General features: G+C 44.5%; 1 protein-coding gene across 1 annotated transcript in view; it reads right to left on the reverse strand.

Annotated features, from left to right (window-relative positions):
* LOC122810122 (casein kinase II subunit alpha') overlaps nucleotides 1-22,953 on the reverse strand; it is a 1,273,718-nt gene that overhangs the window by 1,169,705 nt on the left and 81,060 nt on the right. Inside the window, exon 3 of the mRNA XM_044081598.1 lies at nucleotides 675-758. Coding sequence (XP_043937533.1) covers nucleotides 675-758 — 84 coding nt within the window. The remainder of the gene's footprint in view (nucleotides 1-674; nucleotides 759-22,953) is intronic.

Genomic DNA, 22,953 nt, shown 5'->3' on the forward strand with positions numbered 1-22,953 from the left:
GTTCACTATTGCACTGGTACAAGTGTGGATGTCACAGTGCAAGATTTTACCAAAACATGCAGCAATTAAGATAGCTGAAAACAAGCCACAGACAAGAGAAGTTCTTTATGTTGGTTTTATCTATACCATGATGCAAATTTCACGGTCACAAGCAAAAAAAAGGGGGGGCATTACAATGTATTCCTACATTTATTCTCAGATACTGATCTTCCAACTTAGGAGCGTGCAACAGCTGAAGCCTATCCCTTCCCAGCAATCAACTGGCATAACGCAAAATAGAATGCTACTCTGTCTCACAGGACACATGCACATCTCTCAGCAACCTAGAGGATCGTCAGTTCATCTATGGGATTGATTTTTGTTTTGTGGGAAGGAAATGGTGTAAACAAAAATCCCACATGGACATAAGCACTTCAACTAAAACTAATTGAAAAACCAAGTGATGTAAAGTAACACTAACTGTCACACAAGTCTGCCATTACCAATACATTTTTCTGCTGCTTGACTTCACTGCCTAAAGCATACTGGCAGTCCAAGAGGACAATACTATAAAAGGAACTGATATTGACTGCTTTTCAGTCAACTAGCAACGGATTCTACCAATTCTATATCAATGCTCAAAACTGCAGACAAGCCTTTCAGTTAGGAGACCAAATGATCACATGAAAAAGTACCTTCTTCTGCTGGTGATCGATCATCACGTTATGTGGCTTCACATCCCTGTGCATAATACCCATACTATGACAGTAATCCAATGCCTGCAAACAGAGCAAACAAATCATTTACCATACGCAACATGAATTACAAGCAACATTTTGTAAGTACAGTTATTTCATACAAGGAGTAATGCACAATGTGAAATGAAGAGTCTTAAAACTTCTCATCACCTGTACTAGCCTGTGGACAAAATACAGTTTGGCAAACAAAACCCTAGAGTGAAAAGTCATCTTTGCAGTCAGGGCATTCTGGGATTTCCCACCTGCAAAAGAATGAATCCAGCAATGTTTCTTTAGTAGCAACATTACAAGAGCCAACAAAGCACTACAAGCTCGCCTCCTGACGAGGGCTGTCTACTAAAGATAATCTGCACAGGCAAGTGCTCAGTTCTTCTGAGCATGTCCTTGGCTCTATAGCACAGCAGAATGCAACTTTAAACATGACCCACGAAACACAAATGACTAGCAGATCCGGTCTCTGAGGAATCAGCCGGAGAAGTAGGAAACAGCTGGCAATACTGCTGGCTCAACAATCACACAGAGAACATGACCCTGGAGACTCCAACTCAATCCCAAACAGCAGCAGCAAGACGGCTCACAGCTCATTTTCACAGATTTCACTGTACAATGGACAAAGGGGTGGGACTCTGTTGTAGGGCAAAACAAAAAAATAAAGATGTGCCACACCAAAATGACAGCTCACCTAAGCCTCTCACACAAGTTGGCAGTGCAGCAATGGTCAGACAACACAGGAACAAACAGATCAGATGAGCGAAGGACTAGTGGACAAGGCAAGGTAAGCTAATAAAATATAATGCATACAAGTTCCACTGAACATGAAAACAAAAAGTACGTTTAACATCTCAATTCTGTATAAAGTTGATTGCTGACTGCACAATTGCTGGGTTCTTCCTCACTGCTAATCAATTCATTTTCTCAGAAGATCCCATGCTCAGGAGCAAGTGAGCTCCATGTAAACACATGGAACAAAATCACGTACTAGATAAATAGCCCTCGAGATCACCATATCAACTCAACTACTAGCATGCACACTTTCTGAAACTTAAATACCAATGTTGACACCTACCCCACCAAAAAGTGCTCACCTTACAGCAGTTCTAATATGTGAAGCTAGATTTTTGGAGGGATCTACACCCAGGGGAACAAGAAGAGACCTACAAATATCAAATTATATTACAAGTGACTGCTACAGCTAAGAGAAACCATAACATCAAAAACTTTCTTTGCTGGGTTCCATGTCCCCATTGAACCCCCCCTACAAAGAGATAACAGGGCAGAATTAGCCAGACAGCAGGGCAAGAACAAAGGTTCAAATGACTCCCCAAAATATTCATGTTAAAGGCAGTCCAACCCGAGCTTAAAATAAGAGCGAAGCTTGCTGAAAATGTGCATAAAAGACCATGTGGCTGCAAAGCAAACATCTACAATGGAACTACTTTTTGAAACGAGCACTGAAAGCATCCGTTCTTCAAGGTGATGAAGCCCTTGATGGCAGCACTTAGAGTGCAAATGATAGGGCAGATGGCAAACCATTTAGCAATCCATTCAGCAACAGTGAGCCTTTCCCTGTAGACAAGGAAACTGAACTTGAAATGCAAATCCACAGCGACAAGGGCTCTTTCTTCACTGATTTCTGCCCCAGTAAACAAAACAAGGAAATGGGTGGCCTGGTTCAAGCACAATTCAGGAACCCCTTTCATCTTTAGGGATACTCAACACTTGTTAAAGACCAGACATGGTTCCTTTCACAAAAGGGGAGATATGGAAGCCATAAGTGATTATCACAGTGTGTTCTGTTCCACTGACCTTAAAAGACAGACATGAAAGCCTGCTGATCATGAAATTCCGATTCCAAGCAAAGGATAGGTTCTTCAAAGGAAAAGGGAGTTGCAGCATTCCTTTCAGCAGTTACCTGATCACAAGTTGGTTTTGGGCAATAATCTGGCCTTCCTGCATTACACAGGGTCACTGGCCAGAAAGAGCCAACATACACAAACAGAGCAAGTAATAAAGGCCCAAACCAAATAAGTGCCAAAGGAAAGACAGGCTTATTGTAAAACTACCACTTCTCCCAAACTAAAAATAACTTTGACTTGGAGACACAAGCCTGTTAAGTGGATAACTTTCTATCAACCTTAACCCTCAACAATCCAGCCAGATCATCTGGTAGGATCAAAAGGGCTGCATTAACAGCAAAGCCTTGACGTGGAGCCAGCTTCTGCCCCAGCTATGAAGGAGATCTTTAAATCAAAATTTATTGTTCCATCAGTTACCCAAGTGTCTGAAACTAATCCATTTTTGGTCTAACTAGCCTTCTCTGTACACTCTAGGATGAGGTGCGATACCTGCAAGACTCGGAAGATTGAGAAAAATTTCATGTCATGCCACATAACAGACAATACATCTAACTCCACACACACCCTTGCCCTGCTGCACTGAAAGTAAGGGGGGAAAAAAAGTTTTTTTTAGCAGTAGCATATATCTGACTTCTGCAAAACCCCTCTTCTAAAGAACAGATGGTGAAAACAGCAGCTCCGGAAGAAAAATAAAGATTTGTAAATGTGTGGTGGCCGTGCAGCCACTGACACTTCACAGTCCACAGAAAGAAGTAGTCTCAAGCATGTGAATGGCACATTAAAACTGAATGCCAAACCCAATAGATGCAGAAGATCCATTCCTACAGGAGCTGTGCCTTTGCTCAAAAAACAAAGCTAATGACTTTCCAGGAACTAACAGGAGTAATGAACAGCACTGAAGAGTATTCGTTACTCTACTACCCTACTAATGAAGGCCAATCCTTTGCACCAGGGTCAAATGTGACAACTTCAATTTCATGTCCATAATCCACAGGTACTACAAACATGGCAGCACTCGCACACCAAGTGCCTGAACAAGGCCAAAACCAACCAGCCAGCCATATAGACAGGGAAAGTTCAGTTATTTGAATATACTCACCTTAACAGATGTTTAAGTAGAATAACGTTTGCAGTAGCATTTAGAACATAAGGGAACTGGAAGCAAGCAATGTTCTCACGATTGGCTAATATCACAAAGCTCTGTAGACATCGCTGTGTCAGCTATCCCCTCACCAGTACCAAGTTGTAAGGCTTCATTAGAGACCAGAAGTCTAGGCAGCCAGTACCACCTTAGGTTCTACTCAGACAAAGAAGGAAGGTGGACAAGACCAGTTTAGGAAAGAATCGTTCCCTCCACCCCACTTCTCTCTCTTTTTTTTTTTTTGTAGGGCAACTAAATACAGAAAATGTTCATTTGCATACAAATACACACTTTCAACTACACTAGAGTCACACATTTACAATCTGGAATTATAACCTATAGCCTAACTTGGTTCTGCAATCTTCCAGCATACATGCACAGTACCTTTCCAAGCAAACACAAACATCCTTCTATATCCTAGCCTGTGACGTGCACACAAACATCTAGCAAAGGTACAACTGGAACTCTTGCATAGCTTCAGAAACCTTTATGAGACGATCCCCAGGCCAATCCACACAACAGTCATAAATGGACTTCACACTTCAGGACCCAAGATAATCAGCTACGGTCTTTGTTTACTCAATATAATGGTTCTCGCAATGAGCTAGCTAGCTTCCTTTCAGATTTCAAGAAAGGAACATTATAGCTCTTCATTAAACCCAATTCTGATCCTTACCATGAGGAGTTAGCTTCCTGAAGTGAGTTTAGCCCACCTATTTCATATACAAATTTGTACTTGGCATAGTGTTTTTTTCTGGTTTATCCATGTATGCTCACCATTACGTGGAACTGGACAAAGCCAGCTGGTCTGACCAACAAACATCTTCCTTATAGTTTTAGCTCAACTCCCACAATGCACAGCTCCTCTCAACACTACAGACAGTTTGTCCTAAACACTCAAAGGTTAATAATTCCCACTGGTCAGAAGCCAATCTACTCTGCACTCAGAAAGGACATAAGTGGACATGTCTCAGAGGATCTGCAAGATTTATCAGAGCAATTATGGCAACAAAATGGGGGAAAGAAGGGTGGGTTTGAAGTACACAGACATGGGTAACAAAGACAACATTATGGTAAGCACATAACCATCATGTTTTGGGATTACCCAATCTGACCACTTCAACATATGTCACAGCATTCCCAGCTAAATGCCTTGAGTGACACCAGACGGAATACCATGCAGTATGCTGGCTCTGAAGAAATACCTTGATATAAATATCAAATCAAGCTTATGATGTCTTGTGGAAGTATTCAGTGAAGCCCATGTCACTAACGCAACTCATCCAAGGAAGAGGTTCTGAAGAAGGCAGATGAAGTGGCCTTAGAATAACCAGAATGGCGAAAAGAACTCAATTTCAGACAAGAATCACATACAAAGGATATGCAGTCAAACACCCATCTGGCACCAACTTTGGATACAGTTTGACCCATTCATACCAATTAAATGATACAAATAACCAGACATGTTTTCTATACTGTTTTGCTCACAGCAACCAAAATCTTAATTGACTGCGCATGTCAGCACAATGAATGGTGTACTCTCTCCACACTGGAGTGTGGAGGAAAAACACTGTAGTGAACACACTGCATTTGTTTTTACAGCCATCTTTTGCATAAAGAAAGGAGCAGTTCAAAGACAGCCTTCTTTGTAGAAGGCCAAGTAAGGAGGCTGGCAGAAGAGTACTTCTTTTCTGATGCAACAGCTACTAGGAAGAGCATTTCCCAAGAAAGGCATTTTAGATCAGCTCATCTGGCTGGTTTGAATCAGGTTTCTCCAAAACAAACTTATCTCAAAGCAGAAAGGGGTATTCAATTAGGGGAAGAGGGTTAAAGGAAACAAGGTCTCTCTCTACCAAGGCCTTGCACACCTTATACTATACCAAAGATCGGAGAATAAAACCTTGGTGGATGCTAGATTTTGTAAGGTGTACTTTGCTAATAAACAGACCAGATTCTGGATCAAGCAAAGCAGAAATAAATAGTAGTATAGAAGGTATGGCAGGGGAGAAGCAGTCTAGGCCCTGGATGAATTGTCTAAAGGGAGAACATTTTCCATTTACCTAGGTAAAGTCTCCTAAAGGAAGGTTTCTTCAAAACCAGTAAGGATATGGACCCACCCTTGGCGATACAAAGGGTCCCTGGCCATCAAGGGAATTGGAGAAGCCATGCGGACAGTTTTAGGGGCTGAATGTGAGGGTGAGGCCTGCCAGATAGGTGGGACAAGAAGCTCCATAAGTGGATCTAGAAACAGAATTTTCTTGAGAGGAGGCCAAAGCAAGGGGAAGAAATGTGATACCTCATGTGGGGGTGTAAGGCAGATAGTAGCCACCACCAGTTCTAGCACCCTGACAGTCAGACGCACAAGCAGTGAGTGAAGTAAAAGGTGATAAGTCAGTGAATGTAAAGACAGTATCCTGTTCCAAGGTAGTCTGACAACCCTGTTACCTGTGTCCAGGTGGCTGCATAAACAGTTTCTGCAATAGCTCCAATTGCGTCTTTGCAGAGTTCATTGATATTCCCAGAAGCAGACAACTACAGTAAATAACTCCTTGTTTCTTCGGATGATTTTTTGGTGGTAGAAACCAGGAACAAGAGACTAGGAGCCAGTCATCTCCATATGGAAAATATAGAGCTCCTGTAATTTCATGAATGATGCAACTACTATATATTTGGTGAACATTGAGGGCTGTGGTGAGACCATACAGCAAGGAATACAACTGATTATGACTGGCTCCGATCTGGAACTGCATATGCCTGCTGAATGCTTTGGCAATTATGTACAAACAAGAATCCTGACGGTCCACTGAGCAAATCTAATCTGCTGGGGTTAAAGTGTGGAAGGACAAACTGCACCACACACATCTGAAACTTGGTTTTCATCACAGAGATTAAGAATGCTAAAATCTATGACTGGTCTGAGAGGGGGGTCTGTTTTCTCTCAGGAACTAAAAATCTCAAGTACACCTCAGGATATACACTGGTCTGGTGGGACTTCAAGAACCATTTCAGAAAAACAGAGCCATAAATTCTATTTGGCTACCTTTGTTTAACAGAGCAAATACATCTGGTAATGGTGGGAGGTCAATTTGTGTAAGTCTTGAAAACGGTATAAAAAAGCCTTTGCACATATAACCCATTTGCCTTGCATGGTGAAAATTCTTTGACGCAGGGATAGGCAACCCACAACTGCTTTCAGAGTGGGACAAGAAAAGCAAGGTTGCAGGTTCTGTTGGGGTTTCCCTTGGAAAAGACCATCACCAGGGCTCCTTCAACCACAACAATCCTCATCAAGAGACTGCTCAAAGGGCTACAACCAAGACTTCTTAAACCACACATTTTTACGGCCTTTCTAGTTCCTGTAGGGCCATGAATTCAACTGCTATAGCTGACAGGGTGGTTGCCTTCCTACTCACACCTGACCAGTTTATGTTACCTTTAGTCCAGACAGGAACAATCAAAGCTGGTACTGGTGAATGATGCCTTTAAGTTTTCTGCAAAAATCACAAAGTCTGAGCTAGCCAAAGAACTGTACTTTGATGCTTGTGCCAGCACTTCTGGCTGCCTCACTGGATGCATGTATGGGCTTCATGGAGGACAATGGAAAACTACAGCACAGTTCCCAACTGTGACTCAATCTGCCAGTAACTATCAGGTGAAGACCATCTTCTCACCAAATCCAGTATCTGCTCAGTTAAGTCTTGTTCAAAGTGATTTGTGTACATTGGGTAACTGAGGCCTGTAGTGCCTAAACTGTGTAATGCCTAAAGTGTGTAATGCAAAGTTTCACCAGCACAAGATCAATCTTTGTGGATTTTTTTTTTATGTGGAGGATGGATATCTGGGATCACACTTGAGCATTTCCTTTTGGTTGACGCTGCTGCTACTACTACCAGAGTTTGCAAAGGATTCCTTACTCCAGCGGAAAACAGCCTTAGTAGTCAGATGATCTTGTCAAGACCCTCTTAAAGAGGATGATGAGACTTGGGTGTTTAAGTAGCTTATTGTATACAAACATCAGGATGGATGCCGGGAACATTGAACTTAAATGATCTGACTGACTACATACTTACATGCTGTCACTCTTGACTGCTCACTCAAAATGACATTCTTGCTTGCACGTGCTCAGTACTTATATGCAAGTGCCCATTGACTGGAATGCTTCTTAAAGGTACATCACACACACTGATCTACATTCTCCCTCTTTACTGAGCTGTCTCATATAAACAATGACATTTCAAAAGACATGCAATTATACAGACACTAAAAGACAAACAGTCATGTCCAGGTTGGCGTGCATTTGCAACTAGGTTTTGAGATGTGACCTGATCTCATAACAGTTAGGGCCAGGTTTAGCAACAGGGACAGTCACTGGTGAATGTTCTGCTTGTGGTCTCAGGGATTTTGTCAGGAACGGGATTACTGACTGAATGTTCTCTAGAACAGGAACATTGGGCAAGTCTCTGAGAACTAGAGTCCATCACATACAAGCTGCTGTAACACTGGTTTGGACACTGGTAACAAATGATTTCAATTTCATCTGAACTAGATTCCTTGTGATTCCACAATGTACGATCTCGGCTCTTGACAAACATTTTACATATCCGATGCAAGCAAAACCTTTTGACGTCGGCATCCTCACTATCTCCCCTTTTTGTAAAGAACAGGTGTTTGCTGGTTTTATCATGGTAAGATTTCTGGGACAAATGCTTCAACAGTTGGGTTTTCACTGCTTTGCTGTTCTTCGCACATGGAACCAATAAATTACTACTAATTGGTAATGTGGTTCTGGTTTGCCAACAAGTCTCTGGGCAGGTGAACCAAGATGTTTATCACGAGGAATATTTCTGAGATTTAACAAGTATAGAAAAAGATCGGTATTGTCACATCTGGATTTCTCCAACAGCTGTTTTGCAATCTAAACTGCACGTTCAGCCAAGCCATTAGAGGGTATTAAGGACTACTCATAATATGAGCCAAGTCCCAAGTTTCTGCTAATTTCTTTAACTGCTGACTAGTAAACTGTGTACCATTGTCAGAAATAACTCTGTGTGGACTACCATGGACAGAAAAATGTGGTTTCAACTTAGTAATGGCAGTACTGGAAGTTAAGTTGGGAAGTAGGTCAATCTCGAACCAATTTGAACAGGTACAGGACGTTTGGACCCCGCCGATTCGCCCCCGGACGGTTGCACCCCAGTAAAAAATGCAACGTAAGTGAAGCCAAAGCACATCAAAGCAAAAACAGAAATGAAATACTATCAAAACATTCTTAAAATTGGTTTAGAAAGTATTTCTTTTCTATTTATGTGCTTTGACTACACTTTAAACTAAGTTCAAATTAGAACTTTTAATTACATATACAAAAACAGTAAATGCCAAAAAAAAAAAAACATCTGATGACTAATCCGGACGTTCACTGCATTAACTAGTCCAGAGTTTCCATACAACGATAATGTCATTATTACATAAAAATAAAATTAGCGATAAAACAATTAAGGATTAAAAATAAATTATATTTAAAAATGAAAACATAATGGGCAGTCATTTTGACAGATGTCTGCTTTGATGTTCTGTTTGTCTCCCTGCTGAAGTTAATGGGCTGTGGGTGTAAGTTGTAGAGGCACTGAGCATTGTGATAGGGAAATGGATGTTTGGCCCTAAAATTGCACTTCTAAGCTTTGAACTACTTGTTGATACTTTTTACAAATAAATAATTGAGTCCTTAAAAAACATGTTTTACTTAGGACTGTTTGTGCACTGTAGATGAATTAGACTGTATTGTGTGTATGCTTGCCTTCATACTCTGCAATCAAGTCAAGTCCTCTGCAGCACTACACACTATCAATGTTGCTGGATATCAAGAGTGTTTGCATTTACTCATACATCCATATCCACTTTCCTGAGGTTCAGATGTGCTTTGATGGCAGATGTTGGGAAATGGTGAAAATTGCATGTTGCTGCTTGAGCTTTGGTGGTAGTATAAATGTTCAGGTTAATATGCCTTCTTCATCTTGAATAAAAAATAATTGATTTAATTTTAAAGAAATTATTTATAGTAGATAATAGATTAGTTAACATATCAATATAATATAAAATAAAAATATATATTTAATTGATGGAAAACATGTCAAAGTAACAGCAGTCATAATATGTTAAAACATAAGAAGTTATGTACCTACCATAACGTTCCATGTTAGTTGTCTTATTCTCGCCTTCTTTCTTGCTGGATGGGTTCGGAGCCGATCCTCGGCTCCGACTCTGCCTATACTATAGCTCGAGAGCTATTTTTACCGGCTCGAGGCAGCCCTATATCCCACAATACCATGCGCTAACTCCCCAGATCTCGTTGACAGCTAACACATAGTATAGTTTTATTGTTACCAAAAAATAAGCCGTTATATAAAAATACGGTCTCCCTGCTGGTAACACTCATGATACGGGTAACCCTGAATAACTATGCATCATGAAAGAAAAAGACTCAGAGACCTACAAGTCTGTCCAGGCTAGGGGGCAGGGGGGAGGGGCCTTAAGAAAGAAGCGAAGACAACTAACATGGAACGTTATGGTAGGTACATAACTTCTTAATGTTAAGTTGTCATTCTCGCCTTCATTCTTGCTGGATGGGACAGCGTCCCTAGCACCTTGGTCCTGGGTGGCTCAACGGAACAGACTCCTGAGTACGGTGGAACCAAAGTCAGCTCTATTTCTGGAGGCTATATCAAGTTTGTAATGGGTAATAAAAGTATGTTGAGAAGCCCATGTAGCTGCTGCACAAATGGCATCTAATGGTAACCTTGCTTGAAAGGCTGTTGAGTTTGATAGTGCCCTGGCTGAATGAGCCTTAGGTCTTGAAGGAAGTTGTTTGTCTCAACTCGTAGACAAAGGTAATGATGGATGCTAACCATCTGGAAAGAGTTACCTTTGATACTGGAAGTCCTTTCTTTCCTTCAGCACAAGAGAGGAGGAGCTGTTCTGACTTTCTGAATTGTTTTGTCCTGTCTAGATAATACCACGGTTGACTATGAACATCCAAGGAATGCCAGCCCTGTTTGAATAATTCGGGAAGAAAACAGGCAAGTGAATAGTGTGGTTCAGATTTGATTCAGAAGAAACTATTGGTAGAGAAGAAGGATTCGTTCTGAGAGCTACCCTGTCTATCAAAAACCAAATAAGGGGGACGGACAGACAAGGCCTGAAGTTCCGACACCCTTCTGGCAGATGTTATAGCCACCAAAAACAGAGTTTTCCAAGAGAGAAGCTTGAGGGAACAAGAAGCTGCAGGCTCAAAGGGAGGGAGAATTAATGAAGTTAACACCAAATTTAGATCCCATTGTGGAGGAGGATCCTTAATGGGAGGTCTGAGCAAGAAGATGCCCTTGAGGAAAGCTTTACAGAGTTTATGGGACACAATATTGGTTTCAGAGAGCCCTACAAGAAAATTGGCAATGGCCGCTAGTTGTACTCTGATAGTGGCCGACGATGACCCTGAATGAAAAAGCTCCGCCAGAAAATCTAGGACTTTATGAATTGGTGCATTAAAAGGATCTAAGGACCTAGCTTCTGCCCAGAACGAAAAACGCTTCCATTTACTCGCATAAGTCTTCCTAGTATTGGACTTATGGGAGGCAAGAATTATATCACGGACAGGAAGAGAAATAAAGGGAAGCCTGGCTATGGTTGGAAGTGGAGCAACCAAGCTGTGAGGTTGAGGGACTGAAGAGACTGGTGCAGCTTGCCCGTCAGATAGGTCAAAAGGTCTGGAAATGGTTCCAGATGCCAGGGCTGTTCCAGTAGATAACGGTGCAGGAACGGAAACCATACTTTTAGAGGCCAGTACGGAGCAATGAGGATCATTTTGGATCTCAATGCGGTTGCTTTCTGAATTAACTGCGGAATCAACGGAAAAGGGGGAAAAGCGTATAGAAGACTCAGAGGCCAATCGTGGACAAGAGAGTCTCTGGGGGGATGGCCTGGTAGAGGGAAGAGTGTGAAGAAGTCGAGGCACTTGCTGTTTTGAGGTGTTGCGAAAAGGTCGCAGCAAGGCTGGCCCCACTTCTGGAAAATTCTCTCTGCTACCGCCTGATTAAGAGACCACTCGTGAGGCATGAGAATTGTTCTGCTCAGTCTGTCCGCTATGACGTTGGACCTCCTGGGGATGTGCGTTGCTATCAGAAACCGTTGAGAGGAGATCGCCCACTGCTAAAGTCTGAGTGCTTCTCGACATAGGGGGTAGGACTTTGTTCCGCCCTGCTTGTTTATGTACCACACTACAGACATTGTCCATTTGAACTGCTACAGTCCCCGTGGGAAAAGAGTCCTGAAGGGCTTGCAACGATAAAAGCACTGCTCTCATCTCCAGGACATTTATGTGCAGGTGGCATTCTAATTGTTGCCATGTGCCCTGGACAGTCCTGCCCTGATAGTGCCCCCCCCCCACCCGATCAGGGAGGCATCCGTTGTCACCGTGGCAACTGGAGGGGGAAGAACAAAGGGTCGGCCCTGAAGAAGTTGAGGGGAGACCATCCACCAGGAGAGGTGTTTGTTGCAAGTTGGGGTTATCAAAATGTTGTGAGTCATTGGGAGCTGTTGAAAGGACCACTGAGAAAAAAGCATCCACTGGAGAATTCTCATGTGGAAGCGGGCTAAGGGGAGAAGGAGAATAGCCGCCTGCCATGAGGCCTAATGTTTTCAGTACTAACTTGACTTGAATTCTGTTGGACTGAGACAGAAAAGTACAGCTTTGTACCTCCCATAAATGTTGATGTTAGAGTGCTCATACAGCTGCAGTCATTACAGATGGGTTATCTTGCCATCAGGCAGGCCCTCGGTCGGCCGAATTCCAAAGTCTAGGTCCGGCGTCGGTTGTAGTCGCTTCTTCCCTGACGTCAGTGCGGCAGGGGTATAAAAGAGGCAGCAGACGCCATTTTCTTCAGTTTTTCTTGCCCCAGATGTCAGGTGCCCCCAGAAGGAAGGCAAAACATAAATTTATGCAAACATGCAATATAGAATAATCAAAAAACAGTAGTTGCAAGCAAATACACCATAAGAGAATACCCCAAATAGGTTGTATGATAAGGTGTTTGTCATAAGGCCTGTCCTAAGAGGGGACGGAGGGGGGGGTAACCTGGACTGCAGCTGTATGAGCACTCTAACATCTACATTTATGGTAGGTACAAAACTGTACTATGTTCATCGTGCATACAGCTGCAGTCATTACAGATGGGAAGAATCCCAAAGCTAAGTAGGGGTGGTAGGCACTAAGTGGAAGTAGGAGGAACGTGGATGCCCTGCAAGACTGCTGTGGCAAAACCAGCTCTAGATTTAGAGTATAGTGGAAGGTGATAGTGCTTGGAGAAAGTGTGGACTGAACTCCAAGTGGCTGCTTCCAAAATGTCCTTGGTAGGGACCCCCCTGAGGAAGGCTGCAGAGGTAGCTGTGGCCCTGGAGGAGTGGGATCTGATGCATGCAGGCACAGTTTTTCCATGAAATGAGTAACAAAAGCGTATGCAGTGGGCTATCCATTTTGAAATTGTCTGTTTGGAAATAGCCTTACCTTGAGCACCGGTAGCATAGGACACAAAGAGTTGCTCGGATTTCCAGAATGGCTTTGTCCTGTCCAAATAGTAACGAAGTTGTCTGTGAATGTCCAAGGAATGTAGTAGTCTTTCCCCTTTGTTTTGTGGATTAGGATAAAAGGTAGGCAAGTGGATAGTCTGATTTAAAGCTACACTGGATACTACCTTTGGCATACAGGTAGGGTTGGTTCGTAAGGAAACTCTGTCCTGATAGAAAATGATGAATGGTTGCACAGCCATGAGGGCCTGTAGCTCAGAAACCCTGCATGCTGAGGTGATAGCCAGAAGAAAGGCTGTTTTCCATGACAAGTATTGTAGCTCTGTTGAAGAAGCTGGCTCGAAGGGAGGAAGGGTCAGCTTTTCCAATACGAAGTTGAGGTCCCAAGCAGGGACTGGTGGTTTCCTTGGGGGTTTTATATTCTTTGCCCCTCTGAGGAACTGCCTTAAGAGAGGATGAGAGAATAAAGGAGGATCTGTGTTGTATTGCGCAGAAATGGCTGAAGCGTGGATTTTGATGGAGGAGAAGGAAAGTCCACTGTTTAACATCTCAGCTAGGTACTGTAAAATTTGAGGTATATTTATTACCCAAGGATTCTGGTCCTTTTCTTGATTCCAGGCACAAAATCGTTTCCATTTGGCAGAGTAGGCTTTTCTAGTAGAAGGTCTTCTGGTCTCCAAGATGACATCCTGCACCTCCTTGGAGGAGAGAGTCTGTTGGGAAATCAAGGAATTCTCCATGCAGCTAGATTTAGGGTTTTGAGCTGGCTGTGAAGGGTTTTGTAGTTGTGCTGGGACAACAGAAGAGGGACTAGAGGTAGGATCCATGGTGGGGAGTGTCTCAGGCTCTTCAGGAGCGGATACCAGTGTTGTCTTGGCCAGTCTGGAGCAATGAGAATCATTTTTCGGCCTCTCTGCTCTGGCTTTTAATAGAACTTTGGGCAGCAGAGGAAGAGGCGGGAAGGCATAGACTGTCAATGTTGTCCAATTGAAAGAAAGTGCGTCCACTTTCCAGGCCTGTGGATGATAGGTCCTTGAACAAAATTTTTTCAACTGGTAATTTCTGTGGGTAGCGAAGAGATCTATGTCTGGCTGTCCCCATGCCGGAGTTATCTTTGTGAAAACTTGAGGATGCAACTTCCATTCGTGTGGCTCTGTCATATTTCTGCTTAGGTTGTCTGCCAGTGTGTTTTCCTTCCCTGGCAGGAATTGTGCCTGTCGTTGAATTTGCAATTCCAGTGCTGTGTTCCATAGGGTCATGGCTTGCCTGCACAGGGGGTATGAATGAGTTCCCCCCTGTTTATGTACCACATCACTGTGGTGTTCTGTCCTTATCAATAGCTGGCCTGGATGCAGTAGGTCTTTGAAGGTCATAATAGAATTTTGCACGGCTAGCATTTCCTTTTGGTTGATGTGTAGGTGCTTCTCTTTTTGGGACCATTTTCCCTGAATGCACTGATCTGTCATATGTGCTCCCCAGGCGTAGCCTGAGGCGTCTGTTGTGATGATTTGAGTTGCTTGAGGTACACAGAAAGGGAGACCTGTGTTTCTTTGGCAAGCTTGAGCCCACCACAAAAATTCCTTTTGAAGGCATGGAATGAGTGGTATAATTGTTTCCAAGCTGTGGCTGTGTTGAGACCATAAGTTTTTTAGGTACCATTGAAGTTTCCTCATATGCAGCTTTGCACATGGGATTAGTAGGATGCCAGATGCCATGAATCCCAGAGCCTGCAGGACTTCCCTTGCAGTTAGCCTGGTGAAAGTTGCCATTTTGCTGAAGTATTGAGACAGTTGCCCTTGTTTGTCTGGCGTGAGGTAGGCCATCGGGTGGTTGTATTCAAGCTGGCACCTAGGAAAATTATTTGTTGAGAGAGTATTAGTTTTGATTTCTTTTTGTTGACTGTGTATCCCAGGAAGTTCAACAGTTTTATTACAAACGCCAGGTGCTGCAGTAGTATGTCCTTGCTGTCCGCTTGGATCAGGCAGTCGTCCAGATATGGGTAGATTTGTATTCCTTGTAGTCTGCAGAAGGCGATTACTGATGCCAGGCATTTCATAAACACTCTGGGCGCAGTAGATAAGCCAAAGGGCAATGCAGAGAATTGGTAATGGGTTGAACCTGCAAGAAATCTGAGGTATCTTCTGCAATCTTGTCTGATAGGGACATGCAGGTATGCCTCCTTGAGGTCCAATGTTACCAGCCAAGACTCCTTGCCCAGCATGGGAAGAAGATGCTGTAATGTGAGCATCTTGAATTTTGGCACCTGTAGATATGTGTTTAGGATGGATAGGTCTAAGATAGGTCTCCAATCTTTGTCTTTCCTTAGTACCAGGAATAGTCTGGAATAAAACCCTTGACCTTGTTCTTTTGCAGGTACCTCTTGAATTGCTTTCATGTCCATGAGAGCTGAAATTTGTTTTTGTGCCTCTGCCCTTTGATTTTGTGGCAGGTTCGGCATGCCTCTCATTTTTGAAAGGGTGTGAGAAAGTGGAACCTGTAGCCTCTGTCTATAATGTCCAGAATCCATTTGTCTTTTGTAACAATATGCCAATTTTTCGAGAATAATGCCAGTTTTCCGCCCAAAGGTGCTGCCATTAAAGCTTTGCTTGGCAGGTGTAGGGGGAAGTCATTGCGTCTGTTTTCTAAATGACTGATTATCTTCTCCACCTCTTGGGGTTGGTGCTTGCCACTGTCTGGCTCTGAAAGATCCTTGAGGTTGCCCTCTACCCCTTGGGCGTCTGTATCTGCCCCTTTGAGGTCTGTCCGTGGCTGGAAAGGACCAATTTTTTGAACACCAGTTTCTGCTGAAACGTGGAGGTTGTACCTGCAGGAAATCTTTCACTGTTTGCATTGATTTCGCTTTTTCCTCCATTTTCTTTAGTACCTCCTCAGCTTTAACACCAAACAATACATCTTTTTGAAGAGGTGCATCTAATAATTTAGCTTTGACATGATCTGGTAAGGTTTGCTCTTTGAGCCAAGCATGCCTACGTATAACAGACCCGGTAACAGCAGCTCTACATGAGGCCTCTAAAGCATCAAAACCACACTGCAAGGTATGCTTACCCAACTTGCTCTGCACCATGCAACAAATCCTGCCACTCTTAAATCTGGTTGTTCTGGTTGTGTCATTTTGCTTTTCAACTGAGATAACAAAAACTGTTGAAACTGTCAGTTCCATATGTTAAAGTATAATGCCCTCATGGTTAAAGTGGCCGAGGTGCACACCTTTTTCCCCCACCTTTCTAAAGCTCTGGAATCTCTCTCTGAAGGTAATGGGTTTTTAGCAGTAGACGCCTTAATTCCCTTGGGACCCTGTGAAATAGTTTCTGGGTCAGCAGTATGGCTTTTATATAGGAACTGGTGAGAATCAGGAACCCGGTAATACCAGTCTGGTTTAACAGGAGCTGGAGGCAAAGAATCTGGATTAAGGCTGGCTTCTGTGTACACATCATCCAAAATGTCTAAAACAGGAGGGATATCCAGGGGCCTATGCTGGGGAAGCAGAAGAAATTCCCTGAGCCTTTTCTTGGAATCTGAGTAATCCTGACCTTCCCAGTGAAAGTGTTCCCTCAATGTATGCAGGGTTTCCCCAAAAGAGTAGTCCTCAGGGGGGAGACCAAGGGAATAGACTCCTCTGCATCAGAGTCTTCGAAAGGAGAATAGGCATAATCCTGGTCCTCAGAATGTTCTGAGGTAATAGAAGCTTGATATGAGGAAGGGTAGTCTTCCTCTAATCTGGGCCTTTTGTCAGAGTGGGGTTGAGAACCCCTGATAAGACTAATCAAATCCTCAGCCATTTTAAGCATCTGCTTTTTAGGCATGGGGCCTTGAGAGGGGGTCTGAGGACCCTGTTTTTTGGTTTTCATGGCTGCTTTGGATTTAGTGAAAGCTTTAACAGAGAAGGAGGAAGGCCTGAAGACACCTTGAGAAATGGCAGGCCTGTCTAAATTCTGAGTTTCCCCGCCAAGAGTGGCGTCGGTATCTGCAGTAGGAAGGGGGACAGAGGAGCCTGCGACCTCGGGTACTGAAGACACCGGTAATGTAGTGTCATCGGTACTCAGGAGCTGCGTAGGCGCCTCGCTGAGCACCGGAGAACCGGTAGTCGGCCTTAGCGTGGTCTCAGTAGTCTGTGCGGACCTCACATGTCAGTCCTTATCTTTGCGTCTTTTGCTCAAAACTGGAGTCGGAGTATCCGACGACATAATATAATTAAATTTTTTGCCAAAAATAGTGAAGGGCGAACTCCGCCCGGCGCTTAATAGTACGCTTGTTGAATCTAGCACAAAAACAGCAGGCCGAGACGTCGTGGTCTGGGCCTAAGCAAGGTATACAGAAAGAGTGGAAATCCTTATGCGGTATTTGCTTCCCACATGAAATGCAATTATTAACTTGGTCTGACATCGGTCTGAGGCAAGAAAAGTTTCCCCAACGGGGTACTTAGCTTTCAAGAAGACTTCGGCTGAAATACTTTCGTAAATCTTAGGAGCTGGCCGGCACTTGCGAACTGCTTCTGCTTCGGGCACCGCGCGGCAAGAAAGACTGGAGAAAATGGCGTCGGCTGCCACTTATACCCCTGCCGCACTGATGTCAGGGAAGAAGCGACGACAACCGACGCCGGACCTAGACTTTGGAATTCGGCCGGCCGAGGACCCGCTTGACGGCAGGATAACCCATCTGTAATGACTGCAGCTATATGCACGATGAACATCTGAACATTCCGCCGTATGTCTGTCACTCTCTGAGGTGGTAATGTTGCAGACATTTCTGTGGTGTTTAACACGGCGCCTATGAAGTTTATACATTGACAAGGCGACAAGGAGGATTTTGCGAAATTTATGGAAATACCTAGTTTGTTGCAAATGCGAATGGTGTAATCCCTGGCTATGATAAGATGCTGCTTGGTGGTAGCGGTAATGAGCCAGTCGTCTGAATATGGAAATGCCTGGAATCCTTTTGGTCTCAGGTGAGCCATGACCACTGCCAAACATTTGGTGATCACCCGGGGGGCTGTGGTGAGACCAAAGGGCAGGGCTCTGAATTGGTAATGACTGGCTCCCAGCCGGAAGCGGAGAAACCTCCTGGAGCGCCTGTGTATCTTTACATGATAGTACGCGTCCTGAAGGTCTAACGAGCACATACAGTTGTCTCTGCCCAAGAAGGGCAGAATGGACTGCAGCGTTACCATCCGAAATTTTGTCTTCTGCACAGACTTGTTCAGTCTGCTGAGGTCCAAAATGTGTCTCCAGTCTCCTGTCTTTTTTGGTACCAAAAAGAACCTGGAGTAGATTCCGGATCCTAGCTGGTCTGCTGGGACTCCCTGGATGACTCTTTCTAACAGCTTTTTTATCTCTAGCTGTGCCTGACCCCTTTGTCCGGGTGGTACGTCTGGGAGGGGTCTTGGCGGTTGGATCGGAAGGGAAATGAAGGGGATTTTGTAACCCTCGGATATGACCGACTGTACCCATTTGTCTTGAGAGAGGGATTGCCAGGCTTCCGGGTACAGAGATAATCTTCCCCCGACTGCCTCCGAAGGTGGACAGTCAGGCAGCTTCTCAGGAATGCTGAAAGGGTTGGTCAGGGAAGGATTCCCTGGAACCCTGGTTCTGTGGGGACCCCCTCTGCCCCTGGGGTGGCGTCTATTATTGTTCCCCCCTCTGGGGGGGGGGTTCACCACGTGCGGCAGGCACGACTCCCTGTGGTTTGCGGAACCACATCTTTCCACCCTTCTGACCTTTAGGGTATGGTCTAGATGGTGTGGAAAAGTGGACTCCCACGGCAGAGAGAGTCTTACCATCTTGCTCACACCTGGTGAGGGTATTCTTCACCTGAGGTCCAAACAACTCTGAACCATCAAAGGGAGTGTTGGTGAAGGACGCCTTGAAGGGATCAGCAAAATTACAGAGTCGCATCCAGGCGTGACATCTTAACGCAACACCTGTGCCTGCGGCCCTACTCGCTCCATCGGCTGCTAAGAGATAAGCCACATGGAGGAGTTGGCAATGGAAATCAGGGTAGCCAGTTGGGAGTTAATCTTGTCCTGATACCCCGCAGCAGAAGGATCCTGTATGGTTTCACCCAGTTCTTTGAGCAAATCTCTCTGAAGGCAGTTGAAATGACAAATAGTTCAGCGACCGCATGGCGAAGGTCGCTGAAGCAAATGTCCGCTTACCATACCTGTCCATAGTCCTGGACTCTATTAGGAGGATGAACAGGTACAGAAGGATCAGCTAATTCCTTCTTAGTGGCGGCTGCTACCACCATAGCATCTACCGATACACCTTTGGTCAGAAATGGTTTGTCTACCGGAGCAGAAATAAATTTAGAAGGCCTCCTAGGGGTAGGTTCCATCAATTCAGGAGCTGCCCATGCCTTTCTGGCCACTACTTCCATCAGTGGGTCAAAAGGAGGGGACACTCAGGAGGTGGAAGGGCGAGACCCAATAGCGTCAAGGTAAACCGACTCGTCCTCGGAGGGTTTGAGTGTGGACCAATTCCCCCTCTGTTTCGGGATCTCTAGGATGTCTGAAAAGGAGACATCCTCAGAGGGGGATCTCTGGGAACCCTCCGACTCATCCAAGTCAGTGTCCGAAGTGAGACTCTGGAGAGTCTACGGGCTTCCTCTTGCACTTACTTTTCCTAGGGGGTTCCCCTGAAGCTTCAGGGGAGGCCTCGGACGAGGAAGAGACACCCAAAGTGGGTACCCTACGCTTTGGATCTTTGCTATCAATTGCCAGAGGATGACCAGAGACCGTAACAGGCACTGTAGAGGGAGGAGCTGAAGGAACCAACCTTGGAGCGGACACCAGATCCAGCACGCTCCTCATCACCTCAAAGGCTCCCCTATCCGGCACAGAAGAAAGTCCTGGCTCCGAGGATACCAGGACCACTCACGGTGCCGACAGAGAAGGCTCAGAGAATGATGTCGGGGCCGAACTAACAAGCGCCGACGCTCCGAGGGAGAGAACGGGGTCGGACAAGGGTCCGATGCCACTCGCCCCCTCTGAGCCGACGATGGAGTCCCGGCGCCCGGACCTCTCCACGGATGGCACCAATGAAGAGGTCGGCGCAGACGACGCCGGGGCCGAAGGTGGTAGTATCGGCTCCGACGTGGGTAAGGTCCCGGTTCTGACAAACTCCGGCTCCGAGCTCAACTGAAGAGTCGGAGGAGGAATCGAAATTGGCACCGAGGGAGCCACAGTCTGGTGAGATGGGCTTTGGAGTATTTGGGCCAGTGCCTGAGACTTGGAGTCTACTGACCACCCTCTCAATGTCATGGTCGGACAGCCTGGAAGACCTGGAGGAATGAGTCCTATGACTCTACTCCGACAGTAAGGGCGATCCTGGAGCCGAACTAATGGACTCTACGGAGGGTGACCTAGAGCGCTTGCGCGCTGTTGTTGGCTCCGATACAGGTTTCGGAGCGGGCAAAGTCTTGCTCGCATCGGATCCGACTGGAGCCGATGTCTGAGCACTTTCGGTTCCGCCAGCCGTCGACTCAAGAACTGGAGCCGAGGGTTTGGCAGGCTTGGACGACTTCCCCGAGCCAGACTTAGACGGGGAGTCATCAGGCTTCAATAAGCCCCTCAAAATGAGCTTATTGCAGCGCTCCTGCAGGACTCTTGGACTAAATCCGTGACAAACGGAACAAGAGTCCTGCAGGTGCAAGGGTCCCAGGCAATAAATGCAAGAAGTGTGACCGTCTGTCAGAGATGACATCTGACAGCACGAGTCACACTTCTTGAATCCTGAGACTTTAGTGTCTTTGGACATTATAGTGGACACTAACAATCTAACAAAGTCAGCACACAGAACTCACTCAAACACTCACACAAGGGGAGAAGTTAAAGGGCTGACTAGGAAAACACACACACACCCACTCAATAAGGGCAAACTATAGGGATAACTATAGAAAAACTAAAGCCCGAAGGCCCGTTTATCAATTTGACTACAGGAGGGGGGGGGGCTTAACGAAAACTGTTAATAAGCTTTTAAGGGTAAGATAATGAACAGATAGGGAAAACTAACCTTAAATTTTTTAAAAAAGTCCTCACAAAGAAAAAACTTTTTACACTGACCTGAGCCGGTAAAAACGCAACCTCGCAGCAAAGCGGCAAACAAGATCTGGGGAGTTAGCGCATGGTATTGTGGGATATAGGGCTGCCTCGAGCCGGTAAAAATAGCTCTCGAGCTATAGTATAGGCAGAGTCGGAGCAGAGGATCGGCTCAAACCCATCCAGCAAGAATGAAGGCGAGAATGACAACTTAACATCACTAGTTGTTATATGTTAAAGATTTAAATGTTATATTTATGCTACCCAATGTAATAAAATAAAAATATTAATAAAAAATATATTTACAATGAAAAATTAAGTGTTATTATTGAATAGTTGATTAATAAAGTACTTAAAAGAAAATATCTGTGGTCAAATAGTCCGGGGTTAAACTGTCAACTAAAAATCACATATACAGTACAGATAAAGTTATACATGAAACTGAGTAGAAATGCACTGGGGTCGAACCGTCTGGGGGCAAACAGTCCAGGGTCGAATAGTCCTGCTTCCTGAATAACAATCTAACACCATGTAGGGTTGACCATTCCACTCAGATCTGTGGCTACCGTTCATCAAGGTAGCTCAAGAATCTGGCTTAAATGAAGTGGTTCCTTTTGTTGATGCGTCTTTGTATTACTACATACTGAACAAGATTAAAGTACTTTATCACTTGACACAGAAGGCCAAAATACTAGACCCTCTACCCATTCTGTTGGTAGAATCAGTTCCTGGGTGGCCGTGATGCAAGATCTTAATGTACTCTTGTAAGGAGTTTGGATCAATCACTTTTGGACCTTTCATGATACCACTGTCTGACAAAATCATCTCTGTATGGAAAATAAGGTTGCACTTCTACTGGTAAACAAGATTGCTTTGCAGGCCATCCTCGACTGATAAAGAGGTTCAGCTTCAGGAGAACTGGATCTGAAACTGTGCGAGTTCTGAGCTCAAGACAAGTGGAAGAAAAAATTCTCACTTCCATGATCTAAAAATCAAGTCGCTCATTGTTATGCTGCTCTGTGGTTTATCTGGGTGATCTGGATAAGGCATCAGCAAGACAAATACATTTGCCTTTTGTGTAAACAAGACATTGTACTTTTGCAATTTGAGCATCATATGTTGCAATCTGGCAGGAGCTGTATGCACAAGCTTTCTCAAAGTAGTGACCAGAGGTTGGTGATCAGTTTTGATCTGGATAGTTAGACCATAAATATAATCATGAAATTTCAAACATGCAAACAATCACCAAAAGCTCTTTCTCAATCTAGGCATATTGCATCTCAGTCTCTGTAAGAGTTCTCGATGCAAAGGCTACTGGTCTACTCTCTTGAACAATGACTGCAGCTTGACCAAACTTAGAAGCATCACAGGAAAGAGTAACTGGTTTGTGAACATCATAGTAGCTGAGAGTTGGTGAGTTAGCAACTTTGTTTCAGGACATCAATACTCTTTGGTGCCGTTCTGACCATGACCAAATAACATGCCCGTCAGCTTTCTTAGTGGTGTTGAAAGTTGGCTTAAATCTGGAATGAACTTGCCTACATAGTTGACCATGCCAAGAAAACATTCCAGGGCTTGGACATTGTCTGGAGC

Source organism: Protopterus annectens, chromosome 8.part1 (assembly GCF_019279795.1).
Source record: "Protopterus annectens isolate FY-2018-M chromosome 8.part1, PAN1.0, whole genome shotgun sequence".
NCBI lineage: Eukaryota > Metazoa > Chordata > Ceratodontiformes > Protopteridae > Protopterus > Protopterus annectens.